At 44.2% G+C, this 19,285-nt stretch overlaps 1 protein-coding gene across 1 annotated transcript in view; it reads left to right on the plus strand.

Moving 5' to 3' along the window:
• Nucleotides 1-19,285, plus strand: part of LOC106552739 (astrotactin-2) — a gene marked incomplete at its 5' end in the record, with an annotated part of 151,987 nt that overhangs the window by 100,908 nt on the left and 31,794 nt on the right. The window contains 2 exon segments of the mRNA XM_087707614.1: nt 12,693-12,859; nt 16,657-16,845. Coding sequence (XP_087563740.1) covers nt 12,693-12,859; nt 16,657-16,845 — 356 coding nt within the window.

The following is a 19,285-nucleotide window of genomic DNA, read 5'->3' on the forward strand; positions in this document are numbered from 1 at the left end:
TAGAGACCCCATGGATCACATTCCTCCAGGACTTCCTGTCCTCTACCATCCTCTGGAGTCCATTTAAGCTCCGGTGACTCCATCCAGCCACCTCCTTGTCTGCCATCCCCTTCTTCTTCTTTTGCCCTCCATCCTTCCCAGCATGAGGGAGTCCTTTCTTCTCATCAGGTGGCCAAAGTCTTTGAGTTTCCTCTTCAGGATCTGGCCTTCTAAAGAGCAGTCAGGGTTGATCTCCTCTAGGACTGACCGGTTGGATGGCCTTGCAGTCCAAGGGACTCAATGCAGGAGTCTTCTCCAGCACCAGAGTTCAAAGGCCTCCATTCTTTGGTGCTCAGCCTTCCTTATGGTCCAACTTTCACAGCCATCCATTGCAACTGGGAAAACCACAGCCTTGATTAGACACACGTTTGATTGGCAGGGTGTTGTCTCTGCTTTTTAGGATGCTATCCAGATTTGCCATCTCTTTCCTCCCCAGGAGCAAGCCTCTTTTAATTTCTTGGCTGCCGTCCCCATCTGCGGTGATCTTGGAGCCCAGGAAAATTAAATCTGTCACTACCTCCATGTCTTCCCCATCTATTTGCTATTGAGAGGGCCGGATGCCATGATTTTAGTTTTCTTCATGTTGAGTTGGAACTTCACATCCCTTGATTAATTTCCAGATAATATCTACCACTTGGCTGACCAGTCAAGGAGAAGATCTGAGAAGGAGGGGGGGAGGGAATGACCACCGTGAATGGCTAAACATTTTTTAGAGAAGAAATCGCTATTCTAAAAGGCCTCATTTGGAAGCTGAAAGAAGGACGATTGTCAAATCGTAAATCAGGGGCAGCTCTGCTGCAGCATACCTACCATAGAAACCCATTTGTTTATTTGCTTACATACAAGTTGTCCTCAACTTACAACAATTCATGTAGTGACTGTTTGAAATTACAATGCCATGGGAAAATGCCACTTATGAGCATTTTTTTCACCTGACGCTTTGGAGCATCCCATGGTCAGCTGATCCAAATTAGAACACTAGGCCACTGATTCATATTTATGATGGTTGCAGCATCGGGGGGGGGGGGGGACACACCCAACCCCCTTTTGTGACCTTTTGACATCCCAAGTGAATGGGACTTAACGACGGGTGTTTCCTAACTTAACAACGGCGATGATTCCCTTAACCGCCGTGGCAAAGAAAGATCGGAAAACGAAGGACAATTCCCTGAACAACTGACTCGCTTAGCAAAGAGAAATGTTTGGGCTTGATTGCTAAGTCCTAAATTGAGAACTACCTGTATTTATTCTTCCTAGCAGGGAGACAGAGTTGCTTCTTTGTGCGTAAATAAAAAAGAGGAATGTTTGTCTAGATGCAACAGCAACTGAAATATTTAATTACAGCCGGAGAGAATTCATCCTTCTGTGGAATCGTTCCTGTGCTCCGCAGGGTAGTTAGCACCGGGAATTGTTTAGAAAGAGTCAGGATATTTAAGCTTAGAAGAGAAACGCATTTGAACGTCTGTGCAAGGAATAATAATAATGGATACCTCTTGTAAAAAAAAGGGAGGGAGAGGAAAAGAGGAAGGAAAGACAGGGGAATAAGAAGGAGAGGCGCCGGAGGAGAAAGTTTATGCTGCTCACTGTGGTGAACTTATTTTCTATTTTCTATTTCTTTTCTTTTTTTGAAAAGTAGGAAAAGTTCCAGTGTAAGAGCTGATAATGAGAGCACAGGGGACTAGATAAAACAATTCCCCCGGTATTTCTGACTGGAAATGTTACTTTGGCCCCTTGGTTTGCATACACAGCCCCTCTCGTCGGCGTACAGCTTCTCAAAATGCTACAGAAATATTTAGAACAGGGTAGAGTTGTGGCCCACACAGCTTTGAATACGGTACAATTCTTTTCGTGCGACTCTCGGAAGAAACGTCCTTCTGGGTTCAGTTCCAAGTGGTGGGGGGGAAGACACTGGATTCACGGAGGCTGCTTGGAAAGATGGTTTAATGGTGGACAGGACCACACGGTTTGAGATCCTGGGCAAAATAGGGCAGAGATGCTGAGAGTGCCCTGGGTTTCATGCCCTCTGTTGGGCTTTTGAATTTGAGCTTGTATTCTGATTGGTTGTCAGACTCTCATGAGGCCATGCAGGGGTAACATTGTAGGTTTTCTATGTCCCAGGCTTGGTTGAGCCTTGCTGGGTGATGTCATCTTCCTAGGTGCCATGTGGTGAGGTCTGTTGCTAAATTGGTCCTATCATTTCCTTTCATGGCCGTGTCTTTTGTGTTGCAGATGAGCTGGCTCAGGCCTTAATGGCCCATTTGACAAAGATGTGGGAGATGAGTTCCTGCCTCCCTTTGAGGGGAAAAATTCTGCCCTTTAATATTTCCTAGAATGTTTCATTTCCTAGGAGAGGGCTGGGTGCAAACTTCCTACATGACGATGAGTCTACAGTTCCCTAATGAAGCTGGAGGAGAAATCTTTGAGCCAGAGAAGATAACAAATATACGATAATCATTGTCAACCACCTACAGTCTCACTGTAATAGTCTGACCCTGCAGTGGTGCCCACATTTATTTTCCAAACTTTTCTCAGAATAGATAGATAGATAGATAGATAGATAGATAGATAGATAGATAGATAGATAGATAGATAGATAGATAGAACTAGAACTAGAACTAGAACTAGAGATAGATGGATAGATAGATAGATAGATAGATAGATAGATAGATAGATAGATAGATAGATAGATAGATAGATAGATAGATAGTCCCACACACACTTTACTACCTCCTCCTTCATTGCCTGCTCCTCCTTGGAGTCCTTCAAAAGTCTTCTCAAATTATGTTCAATGATTAAATGAAGATACCTTGCTGAAATGAAGCTCAATTAAAACACTCCTATTTATGACGGTCTCCCCAGGGTCACCTGTTACCCTTTAACAATCTTCTGACAAGCCAAGCCAACGAGGAAGCCAGTTTCACTTAACAGCTGGGTGACTAACGAATCGAGCACGGTGATTCCCTTAAGGACTGTGCGAAAAAAGTTCCATCAAATGGGGCAAAGCCCACTTCACCGATGTCTGACTTAGTGTTGTGGCCTGTCGGCCATGGGCCCCTCCAGCAGCCAGATCAGAGGAGGAGGCATAGGAGTCAAGATCGGTATCGAGACAACCAGAGAGCTCTGAGGGGGAAGAGGGAATGGAGCTGTCAGAGAGAGAGAGAGAGAGAGAGAGAGAGAGAGAGAGAGAGAGATGGAGGCGGAGCCTGGGCTGTCCATCATCCCTCAGATGGAGAGTCAACAGCCCCCAGGTCTGGAGGTGGCAGAGGAGGAAGACAAGGAACAGCTGGGTCCAGTGCCTGACATGCAGATGTGCAGAAGGCAGAGGAGAGGAGAGCAGTGGAAATCTATGGGCCAGTCCTTGGGATGGAAGAGCCCCTGCTACTAGCAAAGCCCCACCCTAATTCTGGAGATAAAAGGCAGGTGGAGAAGATAAATAGATGTGGCAGAGGAGAGGAGAGCAGTGGAAATCTATGGGCCGGTCCTTGGGATGGAAGAGCCACCGCTGCTAGTGAGGCCCACTCCAGCTCTGCCGATAAAAGGCAGGGGGAGGAGATGAATAGATGTGGCAGACAACTATTCATCTTCCAGCTGGACAGACTTGTTAGCCTGTGAGAAAATGTCCCATTATAGTGGTAAGTCGAGGACTCCCTTTATCCAATGTGGATTTCAGGATTTCAGTGACTTTTTAAAGCTTGGAACAGACTCCAACAACTCAAGGGAGGTGATCGAAAGACAAATGCTCGGGAAGATGCAGATTTTTTTTCCCGGTTCACCAGGCTCAATTGCCTAGTTGCTATCGTTCTTGATGGATCTACCCAAGCGTTACTACTCAGCTTGTGGCGCCTGTTAGGAATCTGCCCGCCAGTTCCTGAAGCTCAGCTGCTGCCCGGCTGATCCGTGCCCATCCAGGGAAGGTTGTTTTATAGACAATGGAGCTAATTTATAGAAGCAGCAGATGTTAACGGCTTGACATCAAACGATACTGGAGAGAGGATTTTTGCCGGGATTTCAGGAGCTTTTAAAAACAGATTGTCTGGGCCTGGGTGGGGAGGGATGCCATTGTTCCCTTCCTTTGACAGTGAGATTTCCCTTTGTCCTTTTCATATCTTTCTGCAGGGGGTTATTATGCTTTTCCCCACGTTGTGGGGTCTTTTTTTCCCCTCTCCCTTTCTAATTCCCAGGTATTTCCGGAGCACCAAAACCAGTGGTGGGATTCAGCCAGTCCGCACCTATCCGGGAGAACCGGTTGTTAACTTTCTAAGCAGTTCGGAGAACCGGTTGTTGGAAGAAATCTCCTTTTGTTTTTTCTCACTTTACAGGGCTAATCCTGTAAGGAAGGCAGGAAGGAAACATTCTAATTTGTTGCCCTGCTTACAGAAACTGCCTCTCCGATTAACCCTTATGACATTGTAACATGCTAAGGCGAAGCTCCCATCGACCTGAGTGACGTTGAGTTGGCCACGCCCACAGTCATGTGACCACCGTGCCACGCCTACCCAGCTGGTCATTAGGACAGAGAACCAGTTGTTAAATTATTTGAGTTCCATCACTGAGCAAAACCATCTCTTTGCTTTGATGAAGCAAAACGCTCTCGGGGGCGAAACCTTGGCTGATATTTAGAAGAGCGTGCTAGACTAATTTGAAAAAGGTGGCTGTTTATCACTCCATCCAAGCATTCTGTTAGCACTGGATGGGTGAGATTATATTGGTCCGTGATGGGGAATCTATGACATGCGTGCCGGAAGTGGTATGCAGAGCCATCTCTCCACGTATGCGAGCTGTTGCGCATCACTCTTTCAGGTTCTGGCATGCATGTGCATGCTGGCCAGCTGGTCTTCACATATGGGAGTGCTAGAAACTGGAAGATCAGGTGACTGACACCATGCACATGATAGAAACCAGAAGCTCCGCTTCCTGGCATGCATGTGCGCTGGAACTGGAACTGCTCTTCCAGTTTTTGGCGCTCCCGTGCATGCGCACCGGGGAACTACTCTTTGGGTTTCCGGCGTGCGCACATGCACAGTCCTGTTTCAGCACTCGGGGCCGAAAAGGTTCACCAATCCTGGTATAGGTTCTCCTGCTTGAGCAGGGGGCTGGACTAGAAGACCTCCAAGGTTCCTTCCTGCTCTGCTCTGCTCTCCTCTGCTCTGCTCTGTTCTACCCTACCCTACCCCACTCCACTCCACTCCACATTCTCTTCTCTTCTATTCTATTCTATTCCCTATTCTATTCTATTCCCTATTCTATTCTGTTCTATTCTATTCCCTTCCCTATTCTATTCTATTCCATTTTCTTCCCTATTCTATTCCCTTCCCTTCCCTATTCTATTCTAATCTATTCTATTCTAATCCCTATTCTATTCTGTTCTATTCTATTCTAATCCCTATTCTATTCCATTCCCTTCCCTATTCTATTCCTATTCTATTCTATTGTATTCCCTATTCTATTCTATTGTGTTCCCTATTCTATTCTATTCTATTCCCTTCCCTTTCTTATTCCTATTGTATTCTATTCCTTTCACAATTCCCTTCCCTATTCTATTCTATTATAATTATATTATATTCCCTTTCCTATTCCCTTCCCTGTTCTATTCTATTCCCTTCCCTATTCTATTCTCTTCCCTTCCCTATTCCTATTCTATTCTATTCTATTCCCTTCCCTATTCTATTCCCTTCCCTATTCTATTCTATTCTATTTTATTCTATTCCATTCCCTATTCTATTCTATTCTATTCCCTTCCCTTCCCTTCCCTATTCTATTCTATTCTATTCTATTCTATTCCATTCCCTATTCTATTCTCTTCCCTATTCCCTTCCCTTCCCTATTCTATTCTATTCCCTTCCCTATTCCCTTCCCTATTCCCTTCCCTATTCCCTTCCCTATTCTATTCTATTCTATTCTATTCCCTTCCCTATTCCCTTTCCTATTCTATTCCCTTCCCTATTCTATTCTATTCTATTTTATTCTATTCCATTCCCTATTCTATTCTATTCTATTCCCTTCCCTTCCCTATTCTATTCTATTCTATTCCCTTCCCTATTCCCTTCCCTATTCCCTTCCCTATTCCCTTCCCTATTCCCTTCCCTATTCTATTCTATTCTATTCTATTCCATTCCCTATTCTATTCTCTTCCCTATTCTCTTCCCTTCCCTATTCTATTCTATTCCCTTCCCTATTCCCTTCCCTATTCCCTTCCCTTCCCTATTCTATTCTATTCTATTCCCTTCCCTATTCCCTTCCCTATTCCCTTCCCTATTCCCTTCCCTATTCCCTTCCCTATTCTATTCTATTCCATTCCCTATTCTATTCTCTTCCCTATTCTCTTCCCTTCCCTATTCTATTCTATTCTATTCCCTTCCCTATTCCCTTCCCTATTCCCTTCCCTATTCCCTTCCCTATTCCCTTCCCTTCCCTTCCCTTCCCCATTCTATTCTATTTTATTCCTGTTCTGTTCTGTTCTGTTCTGTTCTGTTCTGTTCTGTTCTGCTCTATTCCATTCCATTCCCTATTCTACTCTACTCTATTGTATTCCAAAGTTTGTTTTTGTTTTTCTACATTAATAAGAAAAAGAGCTAAGCTTAATAGAAAAAAAAAAGATGAAGAGGAGAACAAAACCTTTTAAGCAATTTCTTTCACTTATTTCCCTGAAATGTTTGGAAACAGCACCTGTAAACAAGCATTCTGAGTCTTCATAAAGTGGGAAATGCATCCGCTGTTCTCGCCATTAGCGGGAATTGTTTTTGTTTTTGGCGGGGAAGAAAAACAATCGAGAACAGCAGGGATGTTTGTGTTTCTGAGCAAATGGGCTTGCCATTTTTTGCATTTCGTTCCTTTCATCTTGGTTTCAAAGTCCCTCATTTGGAGTCCATTTGCAACTGTTTTGAGTCTAGCCAAATGAGCCTTGGACCTTATGATTTAGTTTAGTTTAGTTTAGTTTAGTTTAGTTTAGTTTAGTTTAGTTTAGTTTAGTTTAGTTTAGTTTAGTTTAGTTTAGTTTAGTTTAGTTCAGTTTATTGCCATTGCCCATCATACAACGAAATTAAAGGCCATCTTCAGTGTACATTATAACAATCAAAATAAAAAGACAAACACCTCCTTCGCATCCTACACAATTGAATTGAAAACCCCTGATATTGCATTAATATTACATTATATCGTAGAATTCAACATAGTTACTGTCCTGGGATAGAAGCTGTTTTTCAGCCTATTTGTCCTTGTCTTTATTATCCTGTACCGGCTGCCAGATGGTAATAGTTCAAAAAAAAGAGGGGTGCCCAGGATGAGATGGATCTTTAAGGATGTTTCTTAAGGCAGCTATAAAGCTCTTCCGAAGTGGGGAGAGGGCAACCCCTGATCCTCTGGGCAATGACGTTGACCCTCTGGAGCGCATCCAATCTGTCCCTGTGCAATTGGCAAACCAGACACAGGCGCAGTAAGTTAAAATACTCTCTATGGTGCAGCGGTTGAAGGTCACCAGGAGTTTTCCATCCAGTTGTTGTTTCCTGAGAAGTCTCAGGTCGTATTATCTCTGCTGGGCCCTTTTGACCAGGGCTGCAATGTGAGTTATCCTCTTTTTGTGATAACACCCAAAAAACTTAAAACTGGCCACTTGCTTCACTCGGTCTCCATCAATAAGCAAGGTTCTGGATGTCTGACTTATTGTCTGATGGACACGTTGCAGGAACATATTAGAGAAGCTCCAATGGACCTCACTAAGATGCTTTCTTGCATCGTTTGCAAAGATCCAAGAACGACTTGTCTCGGTGTTTCCTTAAACTGCCGGCTTCTACCTCCCATCTTCCTCGGCTCAGTTTGATAGTTTTGCAGAAATAAATGATCCAAAACTGACTATCCTTCCTGGATACCAACCACCCAACCAACCAGTCAACCGGAGAACGTTTTCTGCAGGGCTGCCTTGACGGAGAACGCTTCGCCTGCGATCATCCTGGGAGACTTATTGGCTGAGTAGAATATTGATTTTCTAATAATTTCTAGTCCTCTTCTAGTCCGGTGTCACCAGGGAGGCAGATCAGAAATTGGACTGCCGCTGAATTGCTGCCGGATTGATTAAAACTCACAGTAATTATTGCTTCTTGGCTGTTCGAGGCAGGCTGATCAATCCTCGGATTCTTTCGGCAGCCTCAGGAAATGGGTATTAATGGGTTAGCATTCCATCAGCCCTGAAGGAGAAACGTGGAGGGGCAACCAACGAAGTCATGGAGATCGTTCATACGGTTGCCAATATTTCCCCAGGTATGGAAGCTTAGAACTGAAGAAGACCCAAGTATGGAAACTATGATGCCACCAAGGTCCTACCTCATCTGAGATGGGTGGATCCTAACCGGTTTACTACCGGTTCGCGCTTGCGCAGAAGTGTCTGGTGGGCGGGTGGAATCTCCCACCACTGCCACTAGGTGGTTCAGCTGAAGTGGGCTGAATTGGGAGCAACCCACCTCTGCAACCCACCCTCTGTAGTTAAATCAACGATTCCTTTATTAGGAGCACCAGCAGCAAAACGTTTCTCTCAATGCAGGCTAACAGGTCTGCCCAACAGGGAGGTAAATAATTGTCTACCACACATATTCATCTCTGCCCCCTGCCTTTTATCCCCAGAGCTAGGATAGGGCTTTGCTAGCAGCGATGGCTCTTCCATCCAAGAACCAGCCCATAGATTTCCATTGCTCTCCTCTCCTCTGTTTTCTGAGAATCCATGCATCAGGCACTGGACTCATCTGTTCCTCCCCTTCTTCATCAGCCACTCCCTCACCTGGGGGCTGTTGACTCTCCATCTGAGGGCTGATGGACAGCCCAGTCTCTGTCTCTGTCTCTGTCTCTCTCTCTGCCAGCTCCATTCCCTCTTCCCCCTCGGAGCTCTCAGGTTGCTTTCATGCTGACCCTGACTACTACTACTACTACTACTACTACTACTACTACTACTACTACTACTACTCTGATTTGGCTGCTGGAGGTGCCTGTGGCTGACAGGCCGCAACAGAAGGATGGATGGAGGGAACAGCTTGCTTTCAGAAGTTATGGGTGCTCCATCACTGGAAGTTTTCTTTTTTTTTAATTTTACTTATTTAGTTTGTCAAACATGTATGAGATAACAGGCATAAGTGCAAACATGGACATGAACACAGGAAATGGGTACAAATAAATGGGGACAGTAGGACAGGGATGGTAGGCACACTGGTGCACTTATGCATGCCCCCTTTACGGACCTCTTAGGAGTGGGGTGAGGTCCACAGTAGGCAATTTAAGGTGGAAGCTGTGGGGGGTTTGAAGATGTCAGGTAGAGCATTCCAGGCGTTGACCACTCTGTGGCTGAAGTCGTATTTTCTGCAATCGAGCTTGGAGCGGTTTCCCTTGAGTTTGTATCGATTGTTTGCCTGTGTATTATTGCGGTTGAAGCTGAAGTAGTCGTTGACAGGTAGGATGTTGTAGCAGACAATTTTGTGTACTATGCTTAGATGAGACCGTGGGCAGCGTAGTTCTAAGTTGTCCAAAACTTTGAGCCTGGAGGCATAAAGGATTCTATTGTGAGCAGAGGAGTGGAGGACTCTTCTCGTGAAATAGCCCTGGACTCGCTCGATTATGTTAATGTCTGATATGCAGTGCGGATTCCAGGCAGATGAGCTGCATTCGTCTGGCAAAAGTTTTGTACGCTCTAGTTTGCAGTACAATGTTACCAGAGAATAAGCTTCACTTCTTTAATAAGCTTCTCTTTAAGAAGAGACTGCACACCAATTTGTCGGAAATGGTAAAGACTTTCCTGCTTGAGCAGGGGGTTGGACTAGAAGACCTCCAAGGTCCCTTCCAACTCTTTATTCTGTTAATGCAAAGTCATTGGAGTCAAGTTCATGATTCTAGAAGAAAAATCACTGGCTATGCTCCCCATACATTTCTAACCCTTTTACTAACAGGGTTTCTTCAAACTCCCCCCCCCCCTCTCTCTCTCTTGGCCTCTTGCCTCTTTTGAGGCACAAGATTAACAACTTGCAATTAAGGGACTGCCCGTTTTTGGAACTGGATTACAGTTCTGCAGTTGTGATTAAGCTAATCACAATGATCCAAGTTTATTTAACCCATAAATACATCACTGCAAGCCTTAAGAATCCTGCCAGGAACGTTGGAGGGCCAGATCCGGTAGAGATTTACGATGAGGTTGGCCGGTCTTTAGGTCTCTCAATTCTAGTTCAGAAGGCAGAAGGACAAGGTTGGGATTTCCAATGAGTTGTTGGCAGAAGTAGGAAGAATAAGAACAATAAATTACATTTAGATGCTGCCTGCCTCCCAGCTACTTTAGTTTATACATTCTGTGCAAACATGTTTTTTTTTTAAATAAGCAAAGGTTTTGCGGTCTGGAAGGCAAGGACAGTCAAATATCCAGCGGTCAGAGGCTGCAAATATGTAAATGTGTTTGAAAATTATTATTATTATTTATAATGTGTCCGTCTTCCAGCTTTGCTTTGCTTGGAAGAGGCCATTTGTAATTTGACTTCTCACAGATCTGGGGTAGCTGGGATTTTTGCTGCTATAAATATGCTACATTTAGGCAAGAAAAACTAAATGCACAGGTACAGTGTAGGTGGCACTTGGCACAATAGTAGCAACTGTGAGAAGGATCTTGGAGTCCTAGTGGACAACCATTTAAATAGGAGCCAGCCGTGGGCAGCAGCTGCCCAAAAAGCCAACACAGTTCTAGGCTGCATTAACAGAGGGATGGAATCAAGATCACGTGAAGGGTTAATACCACTTTATAAGGCTTTGATAAGGCCACACTTGGAATACTGCATCCAGTTTTGGTCACCACGATGTAGAAAAGATGTGGAGACTCTAGAAAGTGTGCAGATAAGAGCAACAAAGAGGATTTAGGGGACTGGAGGCTAAAACATATGAAGAAAGGTTGCAGGAACTGGGCATGTCTAATATAATGAAAAGAAGGACTAGGAGAGACATGATAGCAGTCTTCCAATATTTGAGGGGCTGCCCCAAAGAAGGGGGAGTCAACCTATTCTCCGAAGCACATGAAGGCAGGACAAGAAGCAACAGCTGGAAACTAATCAAAAGAGAAGCAACTTAGAACTAAGGAGAAATTTCCTCACAATTAGAATAATTAATCTGTGGAACAACTTGCCTCCAGAAGTTGTGAAGGTTTTTAAGAAGATGTTGGATAACCATTTGTAGGGTTTCCTGCTTAAGCAGGGGGTTGGACTAGAAGACCTTCAAGGTCCCTTCCAACTCTGTTATTCTATTTTTTATTCAGGAATCCCATCAGACATTTGCTGGAACTATTACTCCACCCCACTTGTTACCTTCTTCCTGACATCCAGAGAGTATTTCCCCCTTTCCATTCCCCTCCACCCGTTCCTCTTTGCCCTGGTTTCAGAGAAATAAGTAATAGGAGGAGTTGCAGGGGAAGATAAGAGTTCTACTTAATAACGGAAGGCATTGATTAATGCTCACTTTAACCACTCAATATTGGAAAATGCTTGCTGGGAAACTAAAATTAAAAACCGTTGTCCAATTGTTTTCAGCTGGAATAAATGCATTAAGAGCTCTTCTATGTTAGAAAACCAGCTCTCTCTGGTTAGAAAATGAAAACAGCTCTATTTGAAATCCCAACACCTTGGGTCTAGTGACGCTTTTTATATATCTCATTTTTTTTTTCTATGGTGATAATTTTTGTGTATCTTGTTTTTTTCTATGTTTTTTCTATGTTTCTATATTTTTTTCACTTTTATGTTTTATAACTGTTATTTTAATAGCAAATCCTTCATAAAAGTTATTGCATTACATTCTTGATTAAATTACCTTCCATTTTATGGTACTGCTCCCCCCCAAAAGTGGTGTTATTGGAAATCAAACCTCCCTCTTTACGACTTATATTGTTTTATTTAGTTTCCTAGTATGATTTGATTGCTTATGTAGTATTCCATGACTATCAGTAAGTGTTGTATCTGGTTAGAAAATGAAAACAGCTCTATTTGAAATCCCAACACCTTGGGTCTAATGACACTTTTTCATGATGAATGAATGTATGAATGAATGATGAATGTATTTATGAATGACTATGATCATAATTTATCACTTATGTCTCTTATGTACATTGAGAGCTTATGCACCGAAGACAAATTCCTTGTGTGCTCAGTCACACTTGGCCAATAAATAATTCTCTCCACTCCATTTCACTCCACTCCACTCCACTCCACTTCATTTCTAATTCTAATTCTAATTCTAATTATATTTCTATTTCTACTCTACTCTACTCTACTCTACTCTATTCTCTCTGAACTTGATTGTTTTATGGAAGACTTTTCATTAATCAAACTGATGAAACATCTATAAGAAAACAATCAAGCTCAGAGAGCGCCATGGATCGCTCCTCCATTTCAGTCCTGATCTAGAAATATTCTCCTTTATTGCTACTGAATCAAGGAAGTTCCACAAAAAAAGGAGTCTCGGAGGATGAACCACATGTGTTCTGAATTTTCTTGCAGATCCGCCAAAGATCCTTGTTGTCCCCAGCACACACACACACACATTGGCCAGTATTTTGCATCCTTCCCACAGCCGCAGCAGACACCACGTTAGCCCGACATGCTGGTCTCCCACCAATCCTGAATTCTCCTGTCCTTCTCTTCTTCCTGCAGTGCCCTGAGGACCTGAGACCCATGAAGGACGGGACCGGCTGCTATGACTACTCAAAGGGGATTGATTGCTCAGATGGCTTCAACGGGGGTTGCGAGCAGCTGTGCCTTCAGCAGACACTCCCTCTCCTGTGGGACCCAACCTCTAGCACCATCCACATGTTCTGTGGGTAAGGAAGAAGTTCTAATGTTCTAAAGGGCTATCATGTCCCCCTCTAGTCCTTCTCTTCACTAGACTAGGCATACCCAATTCCTGCAAGTGTTCTTCATAAGTTTTACCCTCCAGTCCCCTAATCCTCTTTGTTGCTCTTCTCTGCACTCTTTCCGGAGTCTCTGCATCTTTTCTCGTCCAACCTTCTGCTTAAGCAGGAAACCCTATAACATTTCAGACAAATAATGGCCCAGTCTCTTTTAAAAGCCTTCAGTGATGGAGCACCCACAATCTCTGGAGGCAAATTGTTCCATTCGTTAATTGCTCTCACTGTTAGGAAATTTCTCCTTTAGTTCTAAGTTGCTTCTCTCCTTGATTAGTTTCCACCCGTTGCTTCTTGTTCTACCCTCAGGTGCTTTGGAGAATAACTTGACTCCCTCTTCTTTGGGGCAGCCCTGAGATATTGGAGCACTGCTATTCTGTCTCCCCTAGTCCTTCTTTTCATTAAAATAGACATACCCAGTTCCTGTAATCATTCTTCATATGTTTTAGCCTCTTTTCTACATCGTGGCAACCAAAACTAGATGCCGTATTCCAAGTGTGGCCTTACCAAGGCCTCATAAAGTGGTATTAACCCTTCACGTGATCTTGATTCTATCCCTCTGTTAATGCAACCTCTCTCACAGACTTTCTCCCAAAAAACATGACAGCCTCCCCTGGTTAAATAGTTTTGCAAGTTCCTTCCCACCCTCCCTTTCACCTGCCTTCCTTCCTCCCTCCCTTCCTTCTTTCCATCCTTCCTTCCTTTCTTCCTTCCTCCTTCTCTTCCGCGCACCCATCCAGCTACCCTCCTCCTCCTCCCTACCTCTTTCTCTTCACTGATCTTTCAGTTTATTACTATTTATTATTATCCATCTCTTTAAATGGAAAAGGATGGGTATTCTCAGTACATGGATGCATTAAGCAGAACTGTTTCACTTCTCAATCGTAGATGCTGCTCTGACCTAGGCTTCCCCAAAAAGCACGAAGCAGAGTTCTGGTCCCCCACAAAACCCCTTTTATTAAATGAATGTTAATTCCTCTCGTTCACATTCAGGCAAAGGCCTGGCAAACAGTCTTTCAAAGGAGTATTTATGAACACAGACCTTATCTAGCTTGGAAAGCTGCCATGTAAATATTTCCCAAACACAGTGCTGTGCAAGGAAAGATCCTTGGAGAATAGTTTGACTCCCTCTTCCTTGACTCCCTCTTCTTATCCCCCTTCTTCACGCAATGTGCACCTTGCTCGCACATTCACTAATAATAAGGGATATTTCTCCTCTTCAAAGCTCTTGGGTTTCATTCAATACTGTTCTCGGGGACAACCCTGTGTCAATATACTTACTTTTCCCCGCATTTCCTCCTCCAGTTTATTTGCTGCTTCAGTTCGCGGCACAAAATCTAGCGCCACCATGCACTTCCTTGCTGACCTTCAGCAGGCTGCGAAGGGTACGTTTCTGCACCAGAGAAGCACTTCCTGAAAAGCCATGCCACGAAACATCTGTCAAATCCTGACATCGCCAGCTGCACAGGTGGCAGCAATTTTGTTGTGTTGCAACCCTTCACGGCTCCCTGGGGTGTTGGCTTCACCACTTCCTGGTTTTGTGTGAATTGTTTTACAGCTGGGGGAGGAGGGAAGTGGGGGAGACAAAGAGGAAAATGCATTAAGGCAGAGCCCTATTTTTTTTCAAAATATCAAGAATATTTCTAATTCTACCTGGATTAGCCGGAGGGGCTTCCTGTACCTTAGATCTGGGTCTTGTTTTAATTTATTTTTCCGCTGAGAGAGAAAAAAAAAGGCAAACGAGTGACTTAATTAGCCAGTTGATTCATATTGACTTAATTAACATATAACCAATGACGTGAAGGTACAGCAGATGCAGGGGTGGGAAAATGGAGAACATCTAAGCAAGTGGTACATCCTCTTTGACCTGTCCTCTTGGCATTTGGTTACCGACAGTGAGCATATCCGTCCTGCCCCATCTTGTATCTTTAAGTAAGAACCATCCTTGACTCCATGTGTTGATGAAGGTAAAGGCAAAATAAAGGTTTCCCACACACACACACATATGTGATAGTCGTTCCCGACTCTAGGGGACAGTGCTCATCTCTGTTTCAAAGCCAAAGAGCCAGCGCTGTCCGAAGACGTCTCCATAGTCAGGTGGCCAGCATGAGTAAATGCTGAGGGTGCACCTTCCCACCGAAGGTGGTTCCTATTTTATCTACTTGCTTTCGAACTGCTAGGTTGGCAGAAGCTGAGACGAGTCACGGGAGCTCACTCAGTTACGCGGCGCTGGGGATTCGAACCGTTGAACTGCCAACTTTTCTGATTGACAAGCTCAGCGTCTTAGCCCCTGAGCCACCATGTCCCTCTAAAGAGACTATAAACTATGCACTTTATAAACTATAAAGGTATAGTTTACTAAAGGCCAAGTGGATTACAGTAAAACAAAGCCAGAACTGAAGATGACGTGCCAAATCCCTCGGTGTAACTTTCCCCTCTTCCCATTGCTGAAGATGTTTAGGAAACAGTCACTCTTGAGTGCAAGCTGCCTTGCAGCTGCATTCTTCTCCCAGAGAAACAGCCTTGAAGCACCCTCTCTGAGAGGTACACTGATTTCCATCAGTTTCACTTTCCCCCACAAGCGTTCACCCTCCCTTCCATGGTCCGTAGCAGACTGGCAATGAACGGTAGCAGAACGCAGGCATGAAGTGGCAGTTCTGACAGGGCATTTTATGAAATGGGTGAGTTAAGTCGGCTCCAGAATGGATTTCTCCTGCACACAATTTTTGCCATCCTTGAAACTGTCCTGTGAGGTTACCAAAAGGTGTTGTTGTTAGTTGCGAAGTTGTGTCTGACCCATCGCGACCCCATGGACAACATTCCTCCAGGACTTCCTATCCTCTACTGCCCTCTGGAGTCCATTTAAGTTCACGCCGATTGCTTCGATGACTCCAGCCAGCCACCTCCTTCTCTGTGGTCCCCTTCTTCTTCGCCCTCCATCGTTCCCAGCATGAGGCTCTTCTCCAGGGAGTCCTTCTTCCTTCTCATCAGGTGGCCAAAGTCTTTGAGTTTCCTCTTCAGGATCTGGCCTTCTAAAGAGCAGACAGGGTTGATCTCCTCTAGGACTGACCGGTTGGATGACCTTGCAGTCCAAGGGACTCGCAGGAGTCTTCTCCAGCACCAGAGTTCAAAGGCCTCCATTCTTTGGTGCTCAGCCTTCCTTATGGTCCAACTTTCACAGCCATCCATTACAACTGGGAAAGCCATCGCCTTGACTAAACGGTCTTTTGTTAACCAAAATGAGTTATTCTAGCCTAAACTAGAATTGAGGGTTAGGGTGGCACTTAGACTTATATACCACTTCATAATGCTTTACGGCACACTCTAACCCTTTTACAGAGTCAGTCTATTGCCCCCCCCCCCCCCAACAAGCTGGGTCCTTATTTTAGTGACCTCGGAAAGACAGAAGGCTGAGCCAACCTGGAACCAGTCTGGATTGAACTCCTAGCGGTGGGCAGAATTAGCCTGCGATGCTGCATTCTAACCACCCCGCCACCACTTTTATTATTTCATCAAAGTTATCTAGCAAAGAGGAGCGAGGTACAAAATATTTTGCCTTTGGAATGCCCCATTCTAATCCTTTGGACATTCCAGGAGTTACAATTCCATCTCATCTGGAGTTGTGTGATAGCTGCAATATGATTGAGCTGGACTTGACTTGTTCCATTGGTTCAGGACGATGCTGAAGATTTTTCTCTGTGTTTGGTCTTCAGTTGTGTTGAGGAATACAAGTTGGCTCCAGATGGCAAGTCCTGCCTCCTGTTATCGGACATCTGTGAGGGCCCCAAGTGTCTCAAGCCAGATGTGAACTTCAATGACACTCTCTTTGGAGAGATGCTTCATGGCTACAACAACAGGACCCAACATGTCAACCAAGGCCAGGTTTTCCAGATGACCTTCAGGTAAGCCAGATCTCCTTATGAACAAAGCAATGGCTTCATTTGAGTGTAGACAAATGCAAGATTTTTTTTTGAGGGGTGTGATATGTAATCATCTGAAATGTTCATCTTGACTTCTTTATATTCCCCATTTTCCCCAAAGATTCTGGGCAGTTCTAAACCCATGAACATTCTGCGTGTTAAAAAATGAGCAGCCTAACCTCCAAAAAAGCAAACAGGTAGGTAGGTAGGTAGGTAGGTAGGTAGGTAGGTAGGTAGGTAGGTAGGAAGGTAGATAGATAGATAGATAGATAGATAGATAGATAGATAGATAGATAGATAGATAGATAGATAGATAGATAGATAGATAGATAGATAGTAGATAGATAGATAGATAGATGACAGATGACTGATTGACAGACAGACATGGATGGATGGATGGATGGATGGATGGATGGATGGATGGATGGACAGACAGATAATGATGATAGATGACAGACACGGATGGATGGATGGAATGATGGATGGATGGATGGATGGATGGATAGATAGATAGATAGATAGATAGATAGATAGATAGATAGATAATGATGGTAGATGACAGACATGGATGGATAGAGAGATAGATAGATAGACAGACAGACAGACAGACAATGATGATATATAGATGACAGACAGGCAGACATGGATGGATGGATGGATGGATGGATGGATGGATGGATGGATGGATGGATAGATAGATAGATAGATAGATAGATAGATAGATAGATAGATAGATAGATAGATAGATAGATAGATAGATGATAGATGATAGACAGACAGATGTTTTGCTAAAATAACCTCTCTATGGATCATTTCCATCACATCTGGAAAAGATCCCAAAGGGGTTTGAAGGCCAGAAGCCTTGGCGATGCTCATCGCCCATCCTTGCTTCCAAGCCCCTGGGTTGAAAGCACTGAAACTTCTCTTCCATTCCACAAAAAAAGTAGATGGTGTGAAAAGCAATATTTTCTTTTTTATTTATTAGTTTGTCAAACATGTACAGGATAGAGCAGGTATAAGTATGAACATGAACACAGAAAATGGGGACAGATAAATGGGGACAGTAGGCACCCTGGTGCGCTTATGCACGCCCCCTTTACTGACCTCTTAGGAACTGGGTGAGGTCCACGGTAGACAGTTTAAGTTAAAGTTTTGGGGGTTTGAGGATGTAACAACAGAGTCAGGTAGAGCATTCCAGGCGTTGACCACTCTGTTGCTGAAGTCGTATTTTCTGCAATCGAGTTTGGAGCAGTTGACCTTGAGTTTGTATCGATTGTTTGCCCCTATATTATTGAGGTTGAAGCTGAAGAAGTCATTGACAGGTATGACGTTGTAGTAGATTATTTTGTGTACTATGCTTAGGTCACATTAAAGGTGGTGTAATTTCAGGTTGTCCAAGCCTGAAATTTCGAGCCTGGTGGCCTAAGGGATTCTATTGTGAGCAAAGGAGTGGAGGACTCTTCTCTTGAAATACCTCTGCACTCGTTCAATCGTATTAATATCCGATATACAGTGTGGATTCCAGGCAGACGAGCTGTATTCGAGGATTGGTCTGGCAAAGGTTTTGTATGCCCCAGTTAGCAGCACAATGTTGCAATATCAAGGATATTGCAATCTTGTACTATGTGATGATACGTTATGACATGTTAGCAGTGCAACTGTATGATATCAAGGATGGCAGGGCACACATCTAGCAAGTGCAAGTCAACTGCTTTGTGAAAAGTGATGTTGATTTTGGAAGACGGACGGATTTTGCAGATTGGTGAAAAGGGGAAAAAAAGAAGCGTTTGTCAAACCAAGGCCATGGAGGATGGGAAGAATGGATGTGTGGCATTGGCCGAGAAAGGGCTCCGTCTCCACAAATACAGCTCGGGGACTTGCTCAGTTCTGTCCGCGATTTGTTGGACTTTCAATGACCGGCTGAAGAATCGAGTGAGCCACGGTGAAAGATGGCTGTGAATGTGACAGCTGGCACAATGAGTTTCTCCCAGGTTGGCTGCTGAGTCAGCCAGTCCTTTCTCAGCTCTCTCTCTCTCTCTCTCTCTCTCTCACACACACACACACACACGAGGAGAGCTTGATGATCCTGCAAATCTTAAGGCTATTTGTGTCTCGTTATAGAAAAGCAGCGGTTTGGGTTTTTTTTGAGTGGGTGGTCCGGGACGTTTCTGTTGGCCTTGTTAACCCCAGGGGGATAATTAGAGGGAAAGATTCCCCAGAAGGAACGCCGGTGTTGAAGTGCAGCATGGGGGAAGCAGACACCTGTGACCTCAACGGTTAGATTATGAGTGGAATCTAATTAATAATGTGGAGAGAGAGAATAGAGAGGATAGGGGGAGAGAAATGGAGAGGGAGAGAAAGAGAGGGAGGAGAGCGGGGGAAAGAGAAAGAAAGAGACAGGGAGAAAGGGAGGGAGGGAGAG

Source organism: Thamnophis sirtalis, unplaced genomic scaffold, assembly GCF_051295495.1.
Source record: "Thamnophis sirtalis isolate CommonGarterSnake01/CBP01778 unplaced genomic scaffold, rThaSir2_p1.2 scaffold_2, whole genome shotgun sequence".
NCBI classification, from domain to species: domain Eukaryota; kingdom Metazoa; phylum Chordata; class Lepidosauria; order Squamata; family Natricidae; genus Thamnophis; species Thamnophis sirtalis.